A 23816-nucleotide genomic window follows, 5' to 3' on the forward strand; every position below is an offset into this window, starting at 1 on the left:
GGACCATGGGTGGGGACGCGTGTGCTGTGGCGGGATCATGGGTGAGGAAAGTGGGCGGGGACGCGCGTGACGTGGCGGGACCGTTGGCGTGGACGCGCGTGCTGTGGCGGGACCGTGGGCATGGACACGTGTGCTGTGGCGGGACCATGGGTGGGGACGCGTGTGCTGTGGCGGGATCATGGGTGAGGAAAGTGGGCGGGGACGCGCGTGACGTGGCGGGACCGTTGGCGTGGACGCGCGTGCTGTGGCGGGACCGTGGGCATGGACACGTGTGCTGTGGCGGGATCGTGGGTGAGGAAAGTGGGCGGGGACGCGCGTGACGTGGCGGGACCGTTGGCGTGGACGCGCGTGACGAGGCGGGACCGTGGGCGGGGACGCGCGTCCCCAGGCGCTGCTGCGGCCATGGTCGGGACTGGCCACGCGCTGCTGTTCGGCCTCATGCTGGCGGCGGCTCGGACGGCGGGTGAGGCCGGGGGGGGGGGGGAGGGGGTGGGTGGGTGGGGGGGTGGGTGGGAGGGGGTGATGGTGGGGGCGGAGGGGGTGATGGTGGGGGCGGAGGGGGTGAGGGTGAGTGGGTGTGGGTGTAGGTGTGGGGGTGACGGTGATGGAGGGGGTGGGTGGGTGTGTGGGGGTGAGTGGGTGTGGGTGTAGATGTGGGGGGTGTGAGTGAGGGAGGGGGTGGGTGGGTGCTGGGGGTGACGGTGATGGAGGGGGTGGGTGGGTGTGTGAGGGTGAGTGGGTGTGGGTGTAGGTGTGGGGGTGGGGGTGAGGGAGGGGGTGGGTGGGTGCTGGGGAGGGAGTGGGTTAGGGGGTGGGGCATTGGGGGTGAGGTGGGGTTTGGTATAGTGTGGGTGCTGAATTCCCTCCACAGATTGTTCCCCCACTTACTGAGGCCCTGGTTATCCCATCTGATAGAACCTGGTCCATCGACTTTTACGTGAAGCACAAAAGTCTCCAGATTCTGTGATTGTCGTGAAAACACAGAAAAATGCTGGAGGAGCCCGGCCGGTCTTTTTTACAGCTTCTTACTTTTCTTCTTTTATTGATTTTTAAAATGATCTTTGTATTGTGCAGTCCGTTTGTTTATCATTCTTTACCTGTTTACTTGTGTACATTAAGTTCAGTTTTTTTTGCACCAGTGGTAATTCTGCTTCGGCCAAAGGAAAAAAGAATTTCAGTGTGGTATGTGATGTGTGTGCATCTGACCTGATTTTGGCTCTGTGATGAGAAGAGAGGCTAAAATTCTAGTCATCGATGCCTGGGCAATTCGAGTTCAGACTTCTTAAACTCTGCCAGGGACTCCGTTTCCACCGCAGTCTATCTCTTGCTCCTTCCCCTAAATCTATGTCCCTCGTTTTACTCATCACTCATATGAAGAGAAATATTCTGCAATCTACCCTATTTATAATTTTTATATCTCCATCAAATCTCATTTTAACCTTATCCAATCTAAGCGAAATAGACCTACCCTGATAAAGTGCTTTAAGAGTGGGTTACGAAGCAAATAAGCTCCTGTCTCAATTCCTTCACTCTGCCTCTTGCCACAGCAGGTCAAAATCAGATGCCATCTCACTCGCCTTTAACTCTGCTTTAGATTACCACAAGGATACTTATTTCAGGCTCTTGTTCTTTGATCACAGCTTGCAGTTCACACCTTGAAACCAGCAAAGCTAATAATCAAACTCTGGTATCTGGGACTCTGTTCATATCTCTGCAGCTTTTTCATTAACTTCCTCATCATTGGAGATTGGCAACATCACCTTCAACTCGATCAGGAAGCCTTCAGCACCCAAGGCCCTTTGGGAACCCTTCTTGCCCTCACTGCCCTCTCGAACTCCTGTTCCAATACCTCGTCTCCAGCAGCCCGTAGCCTGTGTTGGTCCCTTAGCCACTGAGCCACCACCATGGTCACTTTCCGTTGTGTTGTCACCTCTGCTTTCCTTCTCAACTGGGGGCCGGGGGGGGGGGGGGGGGGGGCTGGGGTGTTCTTCCCCTTTCCCATCCATGTATCTATCCAGCTGTAGTGTCTGTGAATGCAGCAAGTAAAAATGTTGGTGCATCTGTACATTGAACTTGTATAAATGATAATATAGTCTTGTACTCATGCTGCAACCTGCTACAAAACCACAGATGGCAAAGCTGTGCCTGATTTGACGACAGCAAACAGCAAAGAACCACCCCTCCTCACCCCTCCTCACCCCCATGTTCCCTAATGTTCCCACCCTGCCTGTATCTGATTCGCATCCCATGCGGGACCTTGTCAAAGGCCTTTCTAAAGTCCACATAGACAACATCCACAGCCTTTCCTTCATCAACTTTCCTGGTAACCTCTTGAAAAACTATAAGATTGGTTAAACGTGACCTACCACACACCAAGTTGACTATCCCTTATCAGTCCCTGCCTATCCAAATACTTCTATACCAATCTCTTAGGACATCTCTCAATAATTTACCTACGACTGACGTCAGTCTATAATTAACTGGTTTACTTTTGGAGCCATTTTAAACAACTGGACAACTTGAGCTACTCACCTGTGGCTAAGGACATTTTGAATATATCATCCAGGATCCTGCAATTTCTACACTAGTCTCCTTCACACCTCCTCCTCCTTAATAGCCATATGTTCCATGACCCTTCTGTTTGTTTTCCTTTTCTCAAGTGGTTCTTGGTGTACTTCATTTTTGAGAACAGTTGCTCACACGTGTATACACAGCCAAACAGTGATACCATCTTTTTTGCAGTGAACTCCACCAAGTTTTATAATTTCCATATGGAAGAAAGTATTTTTGGTAGAAGTCAGACCCATTATCTGCAGTAATTGTTTTATTTGTAAGTAGGGAAAGTTCACATTAATCTAATGATAGAAAGTACAGTACAGAACATACACAAGCCAGTAGCATAGGCATTTATTTTTACTCTGAGGACGTATGTCGATTATATAGGTTATATAATGCACTGTACCATTATACGCCTGGCAGCGCAATCACTTTGTATACAAGTGACATGAGAGCCACGTGTTGTGTGCAGGAAACTTGCATTCACTACATCCGGTTACGTCCATAATGTCCAGTTCACCAACTGGGATTTCTGCACTTCATTATAACATGGGACCACAGACATATATGTGATCAGATGTTATGGAGTGCATGACTGTACTTATATCAGCGGGCTGGGTGCACAGGTACTTCTGCATTGGGTTGCAGGCAGGATAAATTTGGATCGTGGGCCACTTAAAATAATGGACAAATCATGTTCTTTGACATTCTGTTTGTCACCAGTTATCTCTCAATTTTTTCATTATGATGCAATTAAAATTAAAACAATTAAGCCAAAGGGATCCTATTAGACAATGTCATATTAAAAAAAGCGCCTTTGAATAAATTGTGAAAACATCAGAATCAGGATTTATTGTCATGAACAAGTCATGAAATTCATTGTTTTCTGACAGCATCATGTTGCCAACATTCGTATTATAACCATCTTACGACATTTATTTAAAAAACAATAACAATAATTGAGCACGAAAAGTGAGGCCATGTCTGTGGTTCATTGATCATTCAGGAATCTGATGGCAGTGGGGAAGAAGCTGTCCTTGTGCTCCTGAGGGCTCGTCTTCAGGCTCCTGGACCTTTTCCCTGATGGTAGCAGAGTGAAGAGGACATGGCCTGGGTGGTAGGGGTCCTTGAGGATAGAAGCAGCTTTCTTAAGTCAACGCCTCATGTAGTGGTGCCTGTGATGTCACCCTCTGGAGTTTATTCTTGTCCTGAGAGTTGGCGCCTCTGTACCAGGCAGTGATGCAACCAGACAGGATGCTCTCCACAGTAGACCTGTTGAAGTTTACAAGAGTCTTTGGTGGCATACTGAATCTCCTCAGATACCTCACAGAGTATAGTCGCTAGTGAGCCTTCTTCATGATTGTATTGACATGGAGGCTCCAGGGCAGATCCTCACAGATGTTGAAACCCAGGAATTTAAAATTCTTGACCTTCTCCACTACTGAGTCCTCAATGAAGACTGGGCCATGTTCCCCTGACCTCCTCCTGAAGTCCACAATCATCTCCCTAGTTTTGCTAAAGTTGAGTGAAAGTTTGTTATCGAGCTGATCTATCTCCGTCCTGTACGTTTCCTTATAGGCATTTTTTACTCTGCCGACAACTGTGGCAAACTTGTAGATGTATTGGAGTTGTGCCTGGCCACACAATCATGGGTGTATAATGAGTAGAGCAGTGGACTAAATATGCATCCTTGGGGTGAGCCTGGGCTGATAAGCAGTGAAGGGGAGATGTTTTTACCAATTCGTATTGTCTGTGATCTTCCAATGAGAAAGTCAAGAATCCAGTTGCAAAGTGGGGTACAGAGGCCTAGCTTTTGTAAGTTCTTGACCAGAACTGAGGGAATAATGGTATTGAAGGCTGAGCTGTAGTCTGTAAAGAACAGCTGTATGTGTGAATTGCTGTTTTGAGGTGATCCAGAGCTGAGTGTAAAGCCAGCGATATTGCATCTGATGTGGAGCGATTGTGACGATAGGCGAATTGTCGTGGGTCCAGATCTTTCCTTAGGTTCATGTTAATTATGACCCAGGGTCGGCACCAGAGTGTATGTTAGAGGGAGGCATTAGCGAGTTAGAGGGAGGCTTGTTCAGCAGGAGGTGGTGCTGGCAGGGACCAACCTACTGATGCATGATGCATGCTAGTGACACGGCAGGGGGAAGGTGGAGAGTCGCTAGCGTGTGTCAACCTAGATGCCACTGACGCGGGAGGGAGTGGGGGTGGAGACAGCCAGGGATGGCCGTGACCGTATGGGGGCACAGCATTTGTTTGCGGGGGGCAATGCCCACGGATGCTCCCCCCCTTGGCACCGACCCTGTTCTGGCCATGACCAGCCTCTCAAAGCATTTCAACACAGTAGAAGTTGAGGCAGCCCACGCTACTCTTGAAGAAATCCAGTTTACGTTCAGGGAGATCTGAGCACGAACGGTTCATCTCTAAATGCAACTTGAAGAGAGACTGTAATTGCATATTTAAACTGATGTTTTTCTTTACAAGCAGGTAACTGTGGCCGCCCTCCAAACTTGAAAAATGGTTCCTTAAAGGATGCATTCATTTCTGTGTCCACATTTCCTCCAAATACGAGAGTGGGTTATACATGTTATCCAGGATACCACTTCAAGGAAGGAAGTTCATCATTTATTACCTGCAGAGCTGATTCAACTTGGTCAACTTTACAGGCAACTTGCTTACGTAAGGGCTGTTATTTTATTCTCTTCCATTCTGTCACAAGCCATGAAACTTGGTTATCATCTGGCTGTCTGGCTAGATAATTGTTCTTGCATGCCATTTTGAATATCCTGTATGGTGTCAAGCTTCTTGAATGTTAGAACATAGAACATTACAGCAGAATACAGGCCTTTTGGCTCTCGATGTTGTGCTGAACCATACATTCCTTAAAAAAAATACTGAGCCCTCCCTTCCCCGTAACCCTCTATTTTTAACATAACATAACATAACATAACAATTACAGCACGGAAACAGGCCATTAGGCCCTTCTAGTCCGCCCCGAACCAAACACCCCTCTCTAGTCCTACCTCCCTGCACAATGCCCATCACCCTCCATCTTCTTCTCATCCATATACCTGTCCAACCTTTTCTTAAATAATACAATTGACTCCGCCGCCACTATTTCTCCCGGAAGATGATTCCACACAGCTACCACTCTCTGAGTCAAGAAGTTCCCCCTCATGTTACCTCTAAACCTCTGCCCCTTAATTCTTAACTCATGTCCTCTTGTTTTAATCTTTCCTCCTCTTAACGGAAATAGTCTATCCACATCCACTCTGTCTATCCCTTTCATAATCTTAAATACTTCTATCAAATCCCCTCTCAACCTTCTACGCTCCAAAGAATAAAGACCCAATCTGTCCAATCTCTCCCCATACTCCAGATGCTTAAACCCAGGCAACATTCTGGTAAACCTTCTCTGCACTCTCTCCACTCTGTTTATATCCTTCCTATAATTAGGCGACCAGAACTGCACACAGAACTCCAAATGAGGCCGCACCAACGTCTTATACAATCTCAACATCACCTCCCAACTCCTATATTCCATGCAATGATTGATAAAGGCCAGCATACTAAAAGCCTTCTTCACCACCCTATTCACGTGAGTTTCTACCTTCAGGGAACGATGTACCGTCACTCCTAAATCTTTCTGCTCTTCTGTATTCCTCAATGCTCTCCCATTTACCACATATGTCCTATTCTGATTCTTCTTACCAAAATGAAGCACCTCACACTTATCAGCATTAAATTCCATCTGCCATTTTTCAGCCCACTTTTCTAAGCAGTCCAAATCCCTCTGCAATCCTTGAAAACCTTCTTCATTATCCACTATTCCACCTATCTTAGTATCGTCTGCATATTTACTAATCCAATTCACCACCCCATCATCTAGATCATTAATGTATATAACGAACAACAATGGGCCCAATACAGATCCTTGAGGCACACCACTGGTCACCGGCCTCCAACCTGACAGACAATTATCCACTACCACTCTCTGGCCTCTCCCTTTCAGCCAATGTTCAATCCATTTGACTATCTTAAAATTTATACCTAAAGACTGCACCTTCCTAACTAACCTTCCATGTGGTACCTTATCGAAGGCCTTACTGAAGACCATATAGACAACATCCACTGCGCTACCCTCATCCACATTCCTAGTCACCTCTTCAAAAAATTCAATCAGATTGGTCAAACATGACCTTCCTCCCACAAATCCATGTTGAGTGCTCCTGATCAGACCCTGTCTATCCAGATGTTTATAAGTACTATCTCTAAGAATTTTCTCCATTAATTTACCTACCACAGACGTCAAACTTACAGGCCGATAGTTGCCAGGCTTCCTCCTTGAACCCTTTTTAAATAACGGAACCACATGCGCAATGCGCCAATCCTCCGGCACTATCCCCATATCTAACGACATTTGGAAAATTACCGCCAGAGCCTCTGCTATTTCCTCCTTCACTTCTCTCAATGTCCTGGGGAAGATCCCGTCTGGTCCCGGAGACTTATCCACCTTTATATTCTTCAAAAGCCTTAAAACTACACCTTTTGTAATCTCTATATTCCCCATATTTACCCAATTTGCTTTTTTTATCCCACATCTCCCAATATCCTTCTCCTTTGTGAATACCGAAGAAAAGAAACTGTTCAATATCTCCCCCATTTCTCTAGGCTCCACACACAGTTTTCCACTCTGATTTTCTAAGGGACCAATTTTGTCTCTAGCTTTCCTCTTACCATTAACATATTTGTAGAACTCTTTTGGATTAGTTTTCACCCTGCTTGCCATAGTTTTCTCGTACCTTCTTTTAGCTTTCCTAATTCCTCTCTTAAGATTCCTCTTACATTCAATGTATCTTTCAAACATCTCCTTAACTCCATGCTTCTTATATCTAATGTACGCCTCCCTTTTTCTTCGAACCAAGTTTCCAATATTCCTTGAAAACCACGGCTCTCTCAAACCTTTTGCCCCTCCTTTTAACCTAACAGGAACATAAAGCTTTTGCACTCTCAAAATCTGATCTTTAAAAGACTTCCATCTCTCTACTACATCCTGCCCATAAAACAAATTGTCCCAATGCACACCCTGCAAGTCCTTTCGCATCTCCTCAAATCTAGCTTTTCCCCAATCAAAAACCTCAATCCTTGGCCCTGATTTCTCTCTTTCCATAATGACATTGAAGTTGATGGCATTATGATCACTGGACCCGAAGTGCTCTCCAACACTAACCTCCGTCACTTGACCCATCCCATTTGCCAACAGTAGATCCATCCATGTACCTGTCTAAGAATCTCTTAATATTTTAGCCTCCACCACCATCCTTGGCAAGGCATTCGAGGCACCCACAACTTCTGTGTAAAAAACGTACCCCTAATGTCTCCCCTAAACTTTCCTCCCTTCACTTTGTACAGATGTTGTTGAAGCTCCATTCATCCAGGCAAGCGGGAGTATTCCAACACACCTGAGCTTTATAAATATGGGCAGGCTTTGGTTACTTAGGAGATGAATATATGGCAGTCTTTCCAGACTCTGACCTGCATTGTAGCCACCATTGTGGTTATGAATGGCTTATTCCAGTTTTGTTTCTGATACTTTAGGATTTAATCCTAACTGGTGATGATATTTATTGATAGTCCTGAAGGACCTCCCTGTTATCAGCGCTCTATCTTCTCAGTTGTTTTTTTTTTAAAATCCAACCAATATTCCCTGGATTGGACATCCTTATCTTTTCCCTTATGGGAACACATTGTCCATTAACTCTCATAATTTCACTTTTGTTAATTTATATGCAAGTCGTTGCTCTCATCTATTTTTGCCAGGTCCCGTAAACAAAAATGGTGGCGCTGCCAGAGCTGCTGTAACAGCAGGCGCAGCCGTTGGTGTGGACCCAGAAGAGCGGGGAGCAGAGACACAGAGCTCCCCATAGAGTCCATCCACCCAGTCCTACTAACAATGGCTTCATATAGACTTTCAACGGCCTGTTAAAAGAGCCAATAGTGTTTTATTTTAAAATCCTGCGACCGTGGGTTCAAGATGTTGACATCTGTGGCCTTGAGGGATTACAGACTCTGGGGAAGTAGAGGACTGGCACAGGACACCAAAAATTGGGAGAACACCCTCCATTGAGAAGGAGAAGCAGAGGATATGACCCTATGGTATAGTGACCACGGTGGTGGACCAATGAGGGTCTCTGCGGCTAAAGAATGCACAGGTGGTGGGGCTGTTGGCGACTCAAGGCAAGGAGTGCACTCAGGCTGCAGGCTGCTGGTGGCTTGCAGTCAAAGGACTCACACTGGACTGCTGGAGACTGCTTAAGACTGGCTGAAGGGGTACCAGGTATTGGAACTGGAATGAGAATGGGTGCTGAGGGTAGGAGGGGCTCCCAAGTCGGTTTAGGATCTGAAGGCTTCTTGATCGTGTCAGAGGTTTGGATCTGGAGTTGCCTGATGAATTGAATAACAAGTCTGTGAGGCTGCAGGAGGAGTCACGAGATGGAGGAGTGGCTAGTAGGGTAAAACTAGCCCTCTCCAGAAAATTTGAAAAAAAGTTAAGAAAAGACAAAGTTCAATAAATACAAAATATAAGAAATAAAAGATAAAGTTGCAGAGAAGAGAAAGAAAATAGCGCCTAAGAAGGCTGTAGAAATGGAAGTAAACGACTTAAGAGGAAAATTTGAAGAAAGTGACAAAAAAAATTAAAGAGGCACAAGAGTTGTTCGCTCAGAAAATTGATATGTTGGAAAATTATAGTAGGCGAAACAACATAAAAATAATGGGCCTAAAGGAAGACGAAGAAGGCACAAATATGAAGGAATTTATAAAAGAATGGATCCCGAAGGTCCTGGAAATGACAGAAATGCAGGAAGGAATGGAAATAGAAAGGGCTCACAGAGCACGAGCTCCGAAATCACAGACACATCAAAAACCAAGATCCACTTTAATAAAATTTTTGAGATATACAACAAGAGAAAATATACTGGAACGAGCAAGGAATAAAATTAGAGAAGACAACAAACCATTGAAATACAAGGGTCAAAAAATATTTTTTACCCAGACATAAGTTTTGAACTCTTAAAGAGAGGAAGGAGTTTAATACAGCAAAATCGATCCTATGGAAAAAAAAGTTATAAATTCATGTTAAGAAATCCAGCTGTGCTTAAAATATTTATCCCCGAAGAGCAAAACAGACTGTTCTCAGATCCTGAGGAAGCACGAGAATTTGCCGAACGCCTGCAGGACAGATGGAGAGATGGCCACGTTGAACTATATGACTACAAATATTAATGGAATACAGAACCAAATTAAAAGGAAGAGTCTATTAAATTTACTGAAAAAAAATAGATATAGCAATTGTGCAGGAAACGCACCTAACTGAAGTGGAACATAATAAATTAAAGAGAGACTGGGTAGCAAACGTAGCGGCAGCATCCTATAATTCAAAAGCTAGAGGTGTAGCTATATTAATTAAAAATGTACCAATCAAAATAGAGGAGGAAATATTAGATCCAGCAGGGAGGTATGTAATGATAAAGTGTCAGATATATTCAGAATTTTGAAATTTGCTCAATATATGCACCTAATGAGGAGGATCAAAAGTTTATGCAAGATATTTTTTTGAAGATTGTAGATACACAAGGAAATATATTAATAGGAGGGGATTTTAACCTTAATTTGGATCGAATGTTGGATAAAACTGGACAAAAGACTAGTAAGAAGAATAAAGTGGCCAAATTTATAGTTAAATCAATGCAGGAAATGAAACTTATGGATATATGGAGGAGGCAGCACCAAAGAGAGAAGGAATACTCATATTATTCAAGTAGGCATAAGACATACTCAAGAATTGATATGTTTTTGTTGTCGGCCCATATTCAAGGGAGAATTAGGAAAACTGAATTTAAAGCTAGATTACTATCTGATCATCCACTCCTGTTATTAGCAATAGAACTGGAGGACATCCCACCAAGAACATATAGATGGAGGTTAAACTCCATGCTACTTAAAGGCAGGAATTTAGGGAGTTTATTGAATGCAAATTAAAACATATTTTGAAATAAAAACGGAATCAGTGAAAGACAAATTTATATTATAGGATGCAATGAAAGCCTTCATTAGAGGGCAGATAATAAGTTATGTGACTAAGATACAAGATATGAGAAACAGAGCAGTTGGAAAGGGAGATAGTAAGTACAGAAAAGGAACTAGTAAAAAGGGATAATATAACAAAAAGAGAATTGGCGTACAAAAAATTAAAATACGAAACATTACAAATGTAGAAGGTAGAGAAGAACATAATGAAAATAAAGCAAAAGTATTACGAACTGGGAGAAAAAACACATAAGCCTGGCAACTTAAAACAGAACAAGCTAAAAGAACTGTATTGGCATCAAGGAAAAAGGACAAACAAATTACATATAATCCATCAGAGATTAATGAAAATTTTAAGGAATTTTATGAACAATTACACCAAACTGAGAACGAGGGGAAAGATGATAAAATAGAGGAATTTTTAGCTAAAATTTAACTGCCAAAATTGCAAGAAGAGGAACAAAACAAACCGATAAAACCATTTGAAATAGAGGAAGTACAGGATATATTAAAAAAAGCTGCTGAACAATAAAACACCAGGAGAGGATGGATTCCCAATAGAATTCTATAAAACATTTAAAGAGTTATTAATTCCTCCTCTCCTGGAAGTAATGAACCAGATAGAAGAAACACAAAACTTGCCGGATTCATGTAAGACAGTGATAATTACAGTAATACCAAAGACGGGGAAGGATCCATTAACACTAGCATCATATAGACCAATATCTCTACTTAACTCAGATTATAAGATAATAGCGAAATTATTACCAAACAGATTGGCCGATTGTGTACCAAAAATAGTAAAACAAGATCAAACTGGATTTATTAAGAAAAGATGAACAGCGGATAATGTCTGTAAACTTATTAATCTAAGTCATGCAGTTCAAGGAAATAAGAAGCCAACAGTGGCTGTTGCTTTAGACACAGAAAAAGCCTTTGACAGAGTAGAATGGAATTATTTATTTAAAGTATTACAGAGGTTCAATCTACCAGAAAAATATATTAATTGGATTAAAGCATTATATAATGGACCATTGGCGAAGGTAACAGTAAATGGATATGTATCGAACCAATTTAAATTAGGTCGGTCAACTAGACAGGGATGTCCATTATTCCCCTCATTGTTCGCTTTAGCAATAGAACCATTGGCAGAACTGATAAGAACAGAAAATAAAAATAAATGAGAAAGAGTATAAAATCAGTTTATTTGCAGATGACATCATAGTATACTTAACAGTACCAGAAATATCAATAAAAGAATTACATAAGAAATTGAAGGAGTATGGAGAAATATCGGGGTACAAGATCAACGCAAATAAAAATGAACTGATGCCAATGAGTAACGCAGATTATACAGAATTTTAAAAAGAATCACCATTTAAATGGCAAACACAAGCAATCCGATACCTATGTTTTAGGTTAGATAATAACTTAAGCCACCTGTACAAACTAAATTATCACCCACTAATAAAGAAATTGCAGGAAGACTTAGAACATTAGAAAGAATTACCGCTAACGTTGATAGGGAGGGTAATGAATGTCTTCCCAAGGATACAATACTTATTTCAATCGTTATCAATACCCTTAACAGAGAAATTGTTTAATGAACTAAAGAGAAAAATAAGGAAATTATTGTGGAAAGGAGGGAAACCGAGGATAACATTAGATAAATTAACAGAGAGGTATAACCAAGGTAGTTTGCAGTTACCAAACTTTAAAAATTATTATAGAGCAGCACAATTAAGGTATTTATCAGATTTTTTCCAGACAAGGGAAAAACCAGACTGGACTAAGATAGAACTAGATAAAATAGGCAAGAAGGTACCAGAACATATACTTTATAAGTGGAATGAAAAGCTGGTGCAATATAAAAACTCACCAGTATTACATCATTTACTTAGTATATGGAAGAAGATCCACTTAGAAAGGAAAATAACGAATTACCAAATACCAAAATTGTTATTGACACAAAACCCACGAATCCCTTTTACAACAGACAACCTTTCCTTTAGAGAATGGGAGAGAAAAGGAATCAAAAGAATAGAAAATTTATTTTTTTGGGAAATAATTTATTAACATTTGAACAGTTGAAGTACAAATATGGAATAACTCATGGTACAATGTTTGCATTATCATCAACTGAAAGCTTATTTAAAGGATAAATTGGGAAACAGACTGAGGTTACCAGAAGGAAGCAGCTTTGAATATGTGATTACAGACACAATGATAATTAAAAGATTTATAACGAACATATACATTAAGCTGCAAGAGAAGGAAAATTAGGAAATAAGCTATAAACCCAAACAAAAGTGGGAAAAGGATTTAAACATAAAGATGAAAAAGTGAAATATGGGAAAAGTTATGTTCTGGAACTATGAAGAATATAATAAACATGAGGTTACGCATGATTCAGTATAATTGGTTACACAGGCTATATATCACGCCCCAAAAGTTAAAAAAATGGGACCCAACGGTATCAGACAGATGTTTTCGCTGTAAGAAGGAAACGGGAACAACAGTACATGCAATTTGGGCATGTGAGAAAGTGGAAAAGTTTTGGGAAGATCTAAGTCAGGTATTAAATAAAATCACAAAAAGCAACATCCCAAAAAATCCAGAGATTTTTCTTCTAAGTAATATAAGAAGTAAAGAACTTGGACTCAAATTGGATAAAGTGCAAAAAAGATTTATTATGATACCCTTAGCTGCAGCAAAAAAATGTATAATGTCAACTTGGAAAATGGAAGAGAGCCTGAGAGTACAGCAACGGTACATGGAAATGAATAAATGTATTCCATTGGAAAAAATAACATATAATTTAAAAAATAAAGTCACATTATTTGAATAAATTTGTGAACCGTACATGGAACATAACGAGAAGGCTTGCCTCGGACCTCCACCCCCTAAAATGATAAGAAGACAAAACTACTTGACCCAGTGGGTAAGACGACACAATTTTCTTGTTTATTTTCATTGTGTGATGACATTGTTTAATGGGTTTATTGTATTGTATACGTTGAATGTTTATGGGTTTTGGAGGGGGGTGGGTAGAGGGGAGGGAGGGAAAGGGGGAGAAAAGGGAAAAAATGCCACTGTGTATATTTAATGAGAAACGTTTGTATATATTTTGGTTGATATGGTTCACAGTGTGAAAAATAAAAAAAATATATAAAAAATCTGTGCGTCTGCAGAGACTGGAGCTGAATCCATGGACTCTGAATGGACTTCCTGTTGCTTCCCTTCCTCTGACTGTAAGGGGCACTGGGCAATTTCTTCTGATGGCGTATCTTTGTCTCAGACTAAATGCAATTTTGTTTAATATTACATGTTTTATTCCAGTTTGGTTTAAAATCTTGAATCTATTACACCGCGATTGGCATAGCGGTTAGTGCAACACCTTTACAGTGACAGTGATTGGAACCGGACTGGGGTTCGAATCCTGTGCTGTCTGTAAGGAGTTTGCATATTCTCCCCGTGTCTGCGTGGATTTTCTCTGGGGCTCCTGTTTCCCTCCACCATTCAAAAAGTACTGGGGGTAGGTTAATGGGATGTAAATTGGGCAGCACTGACTCGTGGGCCAAAGTGGTCTGTTACTGTGCTGTATGTTGAAATTAAAAAAAAAATTAACAGTTATATTGGACAATCCACCATTTTTGGATTATCTTGATCCTTTGCAGTTACTTTGAATCTTAGCAAGTTATGGTCACCTGATGAATGGCTCCCCTACTGACACTTCATCAACTTGCGCAGCTTCAGTCCCCAGGATTAAGTCTAGCATTGCCCCATTTCAAACAGGACTATCTATGTTCTGGCATATAGATCCAGTTCAAAAATTCCATCCTGTCTTTGATTTTGAAACTGAGGTGATCTCTGTGAATATCAGCAAAGTTGGAATTATTTATTACTATAACCCTACTCCTGTGATGCTTCTCAGTGATTTGTCTCTGTCTTCAGCTGACTTTTGGGAGGCCTGTAGAATAATCCCAGAAAAACCCTTTTTAAAAAAATTTTTTGGCTTTAGAAGGTCCTTCTAAAACATTCTCCCTCATCACTGAAGTGAAAGTCCTCTTGATCAATATTGTAATCCCTCCTCCTCTTTTACGTGCCTTTGTATCACATTTGAAACCGCTGTTACCTAGAATATCGGTGGTCCAGCACTATTCTTTCAGCCAAATTTCATTGAATGTAACAATATCAAATTTCAATGTGTTGATCGCTGCTCTAAGTTCTTGACCTTAGTTTAAGAGCTGGTGAATCTTCAAATCAGTCATTAACTTACTATCTTTTCAACTGTCTAATTCCAGTAGGGGATGAATCTATATTTTGTTTATCTCTTCTAAATACGTTGTTAGTTTGTGACCATAGTTGCTGCAGAAGTGTGTTGCCACCGTGTGGACCCAGGAGGAGTAGGGAGCAGTAGTACACCATCAAGCATTCCTCCACGGGTTCTAACTGCTCGTGTGTTACACCGATTACCTCATACTGGCTATGAAGCAGCTGTAGAATGGGGCCATTAGTGTGCTTTTCAACACTGATAAACCTAAGGACGTCTTTGCCCAAGATGGAGACATCTGTGATTGGCAGCCCAGACCACAAGAAAGGAGAATACCAGCCTACTGAGGAGAAGCCTGGAAGAAAGGTGGGGGTAGGAGACCACAGCAGTGAACCAGTGGCGGAGCTCAGCATGGGCCACCTGTGGAGAGCTGGAGGCTTTTGGGAACCAGGTATCGGGACTTGGAATCAAGCGAATGCAAGTGGCAGCAGGCCGCCCAGAATGCCTCGTGCATTAACAGCCTTTGGTTTGGAAACAAAAGTTTGTGGAAGAGGACTTGGATGCCTGGAACTCAGACAGGAGGCCGTGCGACGATGGAGCTTACAGGAGAGCAGAAAGCAGTGGCATCAGAGGAGGTGGTGGGATCCATGGGCACTTAATATCTCTGAAGGGACTCTCTTTTGCTTTCCTTTTTCTTCTTGGTAGGGGCAATGGACTAGTGATGTTTTTTGTGTGCCTTCATGAGTAAACATGAGTAAATATATTTTGTGTATAATATAGATGATAATGAAGGTCTCTTGGATTCTTGGCACTTGCTTAACCAATCGTGGGATAATTCTTTCAAATTTAGTGAAAGAAGTCCAGAGATTTGTTTCTAGGCTCACAGGACAATGTGTCCTTGATCAGTGGAGTGGATCTTTTTCACATTTCAAACGCTTTAATGGGTTTTTTTCTTTTTCACCACTTGAAATAAATTAATTCTGCAGCATTTATTGCTGTGAAGGTCATTGCATTATACAAAGAAATAGCAACATTTGTTTTCATTGCAGGACTATATTTGAGAATAATTTGTACTTTGAGCCTTCAAATTACAGGATGCCACAGTTCGCTTAGCTGTTAGTGCATTGCTGTTACATCACCAGCAATCGGGGCCGGGGTTTGAATCTGGCGCTGTCCGGAAGGAGTTTGTGCATTCTCCCCACGTCTGACACTGGTTTTCCTCCTGGGGCTCTGATTTCCTCCCACCCTCCAAAATGTACCGGGGGTTGTAGGTCAATTGGGTGTAATTTGGCAGCACCGGCTCGTGGCTGCAAGGGGCCTGTTACCGTGCTGTGTTTCTAAATTTAAAAAGATCAATCTTACCTCATTTTGAATGGGTGCTCTTTACAAAAGAAAGTTGACTTCTTTAATTTTATTATTGATGGTGACTAAATCTATTGGAGATTAGTTTTATTTATTAATTTCAAAATATTACAAAGAGCTGAATGCATAAAGGAGATATACGAGCTCTGTAAATAACTTATCTGAAACTTGATTGGTAAGATTATCCTGGATGCTTGGACGACTGAGTTAGTATTGTCTATTGGTGTGTGTCCTAAATTAAGGTAAATCTCTTCTGCCTGCTCAAAATCTATACTGCTACATTCCCTGCATGTTTATGTGTCCATCTAAAAGCCTTTTAAACCTGTATCTGCTAAACCTTCCCCTTTTGCATGTGCTCGAGTGCTTGTCATTTTTACCCTGGGAAAATGATTCTAATTTTCTTCCCTCTCAATGCTTTCAATAATTTTATAACTTTTCCAAGTCTCTTCTCAGCCTCGGACAATACAACCCAAATTTGTTCAGCGCCTCCTTATAGCTCATATTCTCTAATCCAGCAGCATGCTGATAAATTTCTTCTGTGCCCTTTCCAAAGCTTCCACATCCTTCCATGTAATAGAGAGCAACCAGGATTGCACACAGTGTTTCAAGTGTGGCTGAACCAGTTTTATATCGCTGCAACATGACTTCCTTACTTTTATATTTGGGCAGAAAAAAGGCAGATGGTCTTTAATCCGAATGAGGGTGAGCTGTTGTATTGCTTAGGTTAAATGCAAGAGGGCAGTATGAGGTTAATGGCAGGTCCCTACCATTGATGTTCACAGGGATTTTGAGGTGTCAGTCCAGAGCTCCCTTAAAATAGCAGCGCAAGGGGACAAGTTGGTAAAGGTGTGTGGTCAAGGCATTGAGTCTAAAATTTGGAAACTCATACTGCAATTCTACTAAACTTTGATTAGATCTCATTTGGTGCACTGTGCGAAGCTCTAGTCTCAACCTCAGGAAGGATGTGGAGGCCCTGAATAGGATGCGGAAGAAGCCCACCAATATTTAAATTTTTTTTGCCATTTAAAAGGAATAAAACTGTGCTTATTTGATGTCACCTTTATCATTCCCCATTTTTTCCCTCTCAGCAAAGAGTTGTGGTAATCCTGGGGACATTCAAGATGGATATTATGAGGCAGATGATGTAACCTTTGGATACAAGGCTACTTTTTATTGCAACAGAGGGTGAGTAAATCAATGCATGATTGAATACAGGGGCTTTGCTTTTCTTCTCACTGTGACCATTTAGAGAGCTAAAGTTCTAATTTTCAATTTATGATAACGGAAAATTGCCTTTAACAGTTGTTATATTTTCATCCCCAGATTTGTCTTTTAATTGAAGTTGGACAATGCCTTATATTCATATTTTCGTTCCAAAATGTGCAACCTCACACTAATCTGCATTTCACTGGAGATATTTCCGCACGAAGCTCCAACCTCTTTCCTCACTTTGTAGTCCTGGAATTGTACGTTGCAGAAACTGGCCCCAGTCATATATTTCATTTTTAAGTTTAAAAAAATTAAATTTAGACATACAGCATCATAACTGGCCCTTTTGGCCCATGAGTCAGTGGCATCCAATTCCACCCAATTAATCTACAACCCCCGGTACATATCAAACGGTGGGAAGAAACCGGAGCCCCCGGTGAAAATGCACGCAGACACAGGGAAAACGTACAAACTCCTTACAGACAGCACGGGATTCGTACACTGTTCCCGATCACTGCCGCTGCTACCCCACCACTGATCAGAAGGAACTCAACTGTTCAGGTAGCAGCTGCTTAGGCAGAAGGATGATCAATGTCTCGACCGAAACCTCAACCATCACTTTGTTTGCAGATATGCTGCTTGAAATATTCAGTTTCTCCAGCTACTTGTCTTTTTACTCCTTATACTGGCATCTGCAGGCTCTTTTGCGTCTCCTGTATACATGTTTGTTCATGCTTATAATGAATTCCTCAAATCCATTATTTATGCGATTTTATGTATGTAGAGATGCTGACTAAAATTATTTAGATGTTTTGTCAGTTAGCGATTTTTAAGCATTGGATTATTTCCCTTTTTATAGATATAAGATCATCGGCAGGCCATACCGGTTGTGTGCAGCGGATGGTTGGGATGGCAAGGTCCCAACATGTGAAGGTAAGTTCAGGTTCCCTTTGCTTAAAGCACTGAATTGTTAGTGCCAGATGATTAAGTTGGTTTATGCAAAGATTATACTTTAGATTTATTCTACTGGACTTTCTTTTTTTTTCAAACTTTATTTATTGAAAAATTATTGGTATACATACAAAACACAACAACATTTATATATATATGAAAATAAAAATAAAAAAAAACAACCCCCCACCCCTTCAGCCAACTCTCTTAAGGAGAGCCAAAACAAATATATTAAAAAAAGAATAAAATAAATCAAAGTACCTCTAAATGCATATATTTCAAATATTATGACCACATTAACAAAAAAGAATAATTATCATGCAAAATATAAGTAATTTTATCCATAACAATATCAGCTTTCATTGCATTATTACCGTCGCATGATACTAATCACGGTCTTATCCTTCCAAGTACTTGCTATACATTTTCGAGCTACGGACAATGCTAAATATACAAATGCCATTTGAAATTTATCCAACTCCAATCCCTTTAAAGGAATCACATAACCCAGTAAAAAAATGGATGGATCTAATGGTAACTTAATTTTATACAATTTTTCCAAAATTAACATAATTTCTTCCCAAAATGGTTGTACATACATACAAGACCAAACAGCATGTAAAAATGTTCCAACACATGTACCACATCTAAAATAGGAATCTGAATTACTAAGGCCATATTTTTTACAATTTCTCAGGAGTTAAATATAACTGATGCAAAAAATTATAATTAACCATTTCATATTGTTCATTTATCAATCTAGTAACTCTATCATAACACATATCCATCCAATAGTCTTCAGGAAAAACAAAAGTTAAATCATTTTCTCATTTAAACTTAGATTTCTCCCATTCCAACTTGTCCATATTATCTTGTAACACTTGATACATAACAGAAATATAACCCTTTTTAGGCACAGAAGAAATCAAAGACTCAAACTCCGACAATACAGGTAAAGCCATCTCTCTACCATACATTTTTTTTAACCAGTGACCGAATTTGATAATAAACAAATAAGGAAGCTTCAGCAATATCAAAATGCTCTTTCAATTGAATAAAAGAAAGAAATTGACCTTCTACAAAACAATCCTGCAATATTTTTATACCCTTAAAATACCAATTCTTTAAATGACTATTAAACAATGAAAAAAGAATAAGTTGATTATTATATAATGGCATTAAAATAGATAATTTACCTTTTGATCCCATAGTCTTATTCTTTTTTGTCCATAACATCAATAAATGTTTTAATATCGGCACATCATACTTCCATAATAAATCTATATTCCACCAAAATATAAATTGATGTACTGCAGTTTCAGAAATACACGCCATCTCAACTTTAGCCCAACTTGGAGATTGATCCAGATCCATCAAACCACTAATAAATTTAAGTTGGGGTGCCTCATAATAATTCTGATAATGAGGTAATTGCAATCCATCTAATGCGTACTTCCAAGTAAGCTTACGTAATGCTACCCTTGGTAGTTTACCTTTACATAAAAATTCCCTAGTAGCTTTATTTAAATCCTGGAAAAAGTTCCTTGTAAGAAAACATGATATTGATTGAAACAAATATTGAATACATGGAAAATTATTCATTTTAATACAATTAACCCGGCCAATTAAAGTTAAAGGAAGGTCTTTCCACTTAATTAAATCTGCTTTTATCTTTTTTAACAATGGAACATAATTTAATTTATATAAAGATTGATACTCAGTATTCAAAATTATTCCTAAATATTTAATTTTATCTGTCCATTTCAAATTAATAACATTTTTATAAACTGAATAATCTCCTTCACTTACTGGTAAAATTTAACTTTTATCCCAATTTACTTTATACCCAGATAATGATCCATACTGCAATAAACATTCCCATAAATGCGGCAAAGATTGTTCTGGATTTGTTAAGTATATCAAAACATCATCTGCAAATAAATTCATCTTATACTCTTCATCCAAAACTCTTATCCCTTGTATCTGCTCATTTTGCCATATTAATTGAGTTAACGGTTCAATGACCAATGCAAATAGGGCTGATGACAATGGACAACCCTGTCGAGTAGAACGCGTTAATTTAAATAACGACAAAATCTGTCCTTTTGTCACCACCCTAGCAGTCGTGTTTGTATATAAACTTTAACCTAGCCAATAAAAAAGGGGCCAAATTTAAACTTTTCCAAGACTTTAAATAAAAAATTCCATTCGACCCTATCAAAAGCTTTTTCCACATCAAGTGCAACCATGGTTGGGCTGCCGTTGGTATAACATAACAACATAACAATTACAGCACGGAAACAGGCCATTAGGCCCTTCTAGTCCGCACCGAACCAAACACCCCTTTCTAATCCCACCTCCCTGCACAATGCCCATAACCCTCCATCTTCTTCTCATCCATATACCTGTCCAACCTTTTCTTAAATAATACAATTGACTCCGCCGCCACTATTTCTCCCGGAAGATGATTCCACACAGCTACCACTCTCTGAGTAAAGAAGTTCCCCCTCATGTTACCTCTAAACCTCTGCCCCTTAATTCTTAGCTCATGTCCTCTTGTTTTAATCTTTCCTCCTCTTAACGGAAATAGTCTATCCACATCCATTCTGTCTATCCCTTTCATAATCTTCTATCAAATCCCCTCTCAACCTTCTACGCTCCAAAGAATAAAGACCCAATCTGTCCAATCTCTCCCCATACTCCAGATGCTTAAACCCAGGCAACATTCTGGTAAACCTTCTCTGCACTCTCTCCACTCTGTTTATATCCTTCCTATAATTAGGCGACCAGAACTGCACACAGAACTCCAAATTAGGCCGCACCAACGTCTTATACAATCTCAACATCACCTCCCAACTCCTATATTCCATGCAATGATTGATAAAGGCCAGCATACTAAAAGCATTGGTCAAACTAATTAGTCAAAGAATATTATCCGAAGCATATCTATTTTTAATAAAACCTGTTTGATCTACGTGTATCAATTTAGGTAAATATTTAGCAAGCCGTTTTGCTAACAATTTAGCTATTATTTTATAGTCCACATTCAATAAAGAAATAGGTCTAAACAAAAACACTTTTAATGGATCTCTATCTTTCTTTGGAATTACAGTAATTAAAGCACTAGAACAAGATTCTGGTAATTCATAATGTTCAGTCACTTGTTGTAATACCTCCCCAAACACCGAAGATAAAAACTTTATACAATTTGACCGAAAACCCATCATCTCCTGGTCACTTACCATTAGGCATTTCCATCATAGCAGTCTTAATTTATAAATCTGTGAATGGAGCTTCCAAATCTATAATATCCTCTTTATCTAATGCTGGTAACTTTAATGTAGATATCAAAGAATCAATAGATACATTATCCTGTTTCCCCTCAGAAGTATATAATTTTTTATAAAATGAATAAAACTGTTCATTGATTTCCTGAGGTTTATAGGTAACTATTGAATCCTTTTTAACAGCATTAATAACCCTTGAGGTTTGCTCCTTATGTAACTGCCATGCAAGTATTTAATGCGTCTTCTCACCCCACTCACTGCATTGTTGTTTGGTTTGATTAAGTAAACATTCAAATTGATAAGTCTGCAACGTATTATATCGCAATTTCAATCTAGTCCAAGCTATCTTCGGATCTTCTGTTACTCCCTTCTGAAATACCTTCTCCAATTCATCAACCTGCTTTTCTAATTTAATACTTTCAGCCATATACCCTTTCTTAACTTTAGTAGCATAACTAATTATTTGTCCTCTTAAATAAGCCTTTAACGCATCCCATACTACAAATCTACTTTGAACAGAGTTAACATTTTCTGTTAATAAAAAAATCAATCTGTTTCTTAATGAAAGCAACAAACTCAGGTTTTTTCAACATCATTGTATTAAACTTCCATCTATAGGATGGACGTAATACTTCCGAACTTTTCATAAGAAAAAAATAATAAAGAATGATCAAATATTACTCTACTTTTATAATCTGCCTGCAATATCTTTCCCTGTAAATGTGCCGATACTAAAAAAAAATCTATTCTAGAAAAAAGAATCATGCCTAGGAGAATAAAAAGAAATCTCTCTATAGGATTAATCCTTCTCCAAATATCTACCAAATTTAAATCTTTCATTAAAGCTCCTATTTGTATCGCCATTTTTGATTTTCTAATACATTTTGGGGATTTATCCATTAATGGATCCAAAACGCAATTAAAATCTTCCCCAACTAGAATATTTTCATTAGCTTGACTTAATAACAAAAAGGTGTCTGAAATAAAACATTCATCATCCACATTAGGTGCCAAGATATCAAGTAAAACTGAAAGTTCATTAAAAAATTTACAATCCACTTTTAAAACCCTCCCAGCATTCTCCCCTACAGTCTGTAACTCAAAAGATAAATTCTTATGAACTAAAATCGCTACACCTTATGCGTTAGAATAATGAGTTATGGAAAAAAACATGACCAACCCAATCTCTTTTCAATTTCAAATGTTCTTTTTCAGTCAAATGTGTTTCTTGCAAAAAAGCAAGATCAATTTTCATTTTCTTAATATAAGATAAAGCTCGCTTTCGCTTAATTGGATTATTTAATCCCTGAACATTAAAAATCGCAAATTTCAAACTAGATATTCAATAAACTATTAATATAAACACGTAATATAAAATAAAATGCTCTACTGTTAAGAAACAAAATCTGCTCTCCCTCCCCTAATGTTATAAAAAAGTTAATATATAAAGGAATACAATTAATTCCCCCATGAAAAAAAACCACCTAAAGGTAGTAATTCCCTAAAAAGCTGGGTGTGGTACGCCCCACCAGTGGCAGATGACTATCAAAGATATCAGTGCCATCCACCTCCCCTAGCCAGAAATACAATATATATAATAATGTAATTCAACCCTGGGACTCCAGTCCCAGAGATTGATTCTAATCTTCAACATCACTAGGACCATGTGACAAAGCCTCCTTCTTCCCATCTTTCCCATTCTTCCCATTCTATCCATTTGCCCTTCTTTTAGGTGACGACGGTGAAATTCTTCCCTGACCACGTAAATCCATAAGGAATTAGCGAAAACCAATGCATCATGGTCATTTCTCAAAAAATTGAGACTGATAGTTGCCATAAAAAACCTTCAACACTGCAGGGTCTACTGGACTTTCTGTGGTGTAACCTCATCAAAAGGCTTAAAGTCCATATCAACAGCCACTGTTGCCCACTCTGTCTACAACCCTGAAAATTATTTTCCTCAAGTGCTATCTTTTCTTCAAGTATTGGTGCATGCATCTCCACTGCTCACATGGGCAGTGAATTTCAGATTATAATCACTGCTTTATTTTGGTTTCCTCCCAATGTTCCTGTATCTTTTGTCC

The 23816-nt window shown here is 39.7% G+C and overlaps 1 protein-coding gene across 3 annotated transcripts in view; it reads left to right on the forward strand.

The window, feature by feature from the left end:
* Positions 1-347: 347 nt before the first annotated feature.
* LOC138765261 (C4b-binding protein alpha chain-like) overlaps positions 348-23816 on the forward strand; it is a 50948-nt gene continuing 27479 nt past the window's right edge. For 2 of the 3 annotated variants that reach the window (XM_069942300.1, XM_069942298.1), the window contains exons 1-4: positions 348-463; positions 5047-5241; positions 17374-17470; positions 18354-18427. In XM_069942300.1, the coding sequence (XP_069798401.1) occupies positions 403-463; positions 5047-5241; positions 17374-17470; positions 18354-18427 (427 nt within the window). In that variant the 5' untranslated portion in view covers positions 348-402. The remainder of the gene's footprint in view (positions 464-5046; positions 5242-17373; positions 17471-18353; positions 18428-23816) is intronic. The other variant, XM_069942299.1, reaches the window with a different exon arrangement.

Source organism: Narcine bancroftii, chromosome 5 (assembly GCF_036971445.1).
Source record: "Narcine bancroftii isolate sNarBan1 chromosome 5, sNarBan1.hap1, whole genome shotgun sequence".
NCBI lineage: Eukaryota > Metazoa > Chordata > Chondrichthyes > Torpediniformes > Narcinidae > Narcine > Narcine bancroftii.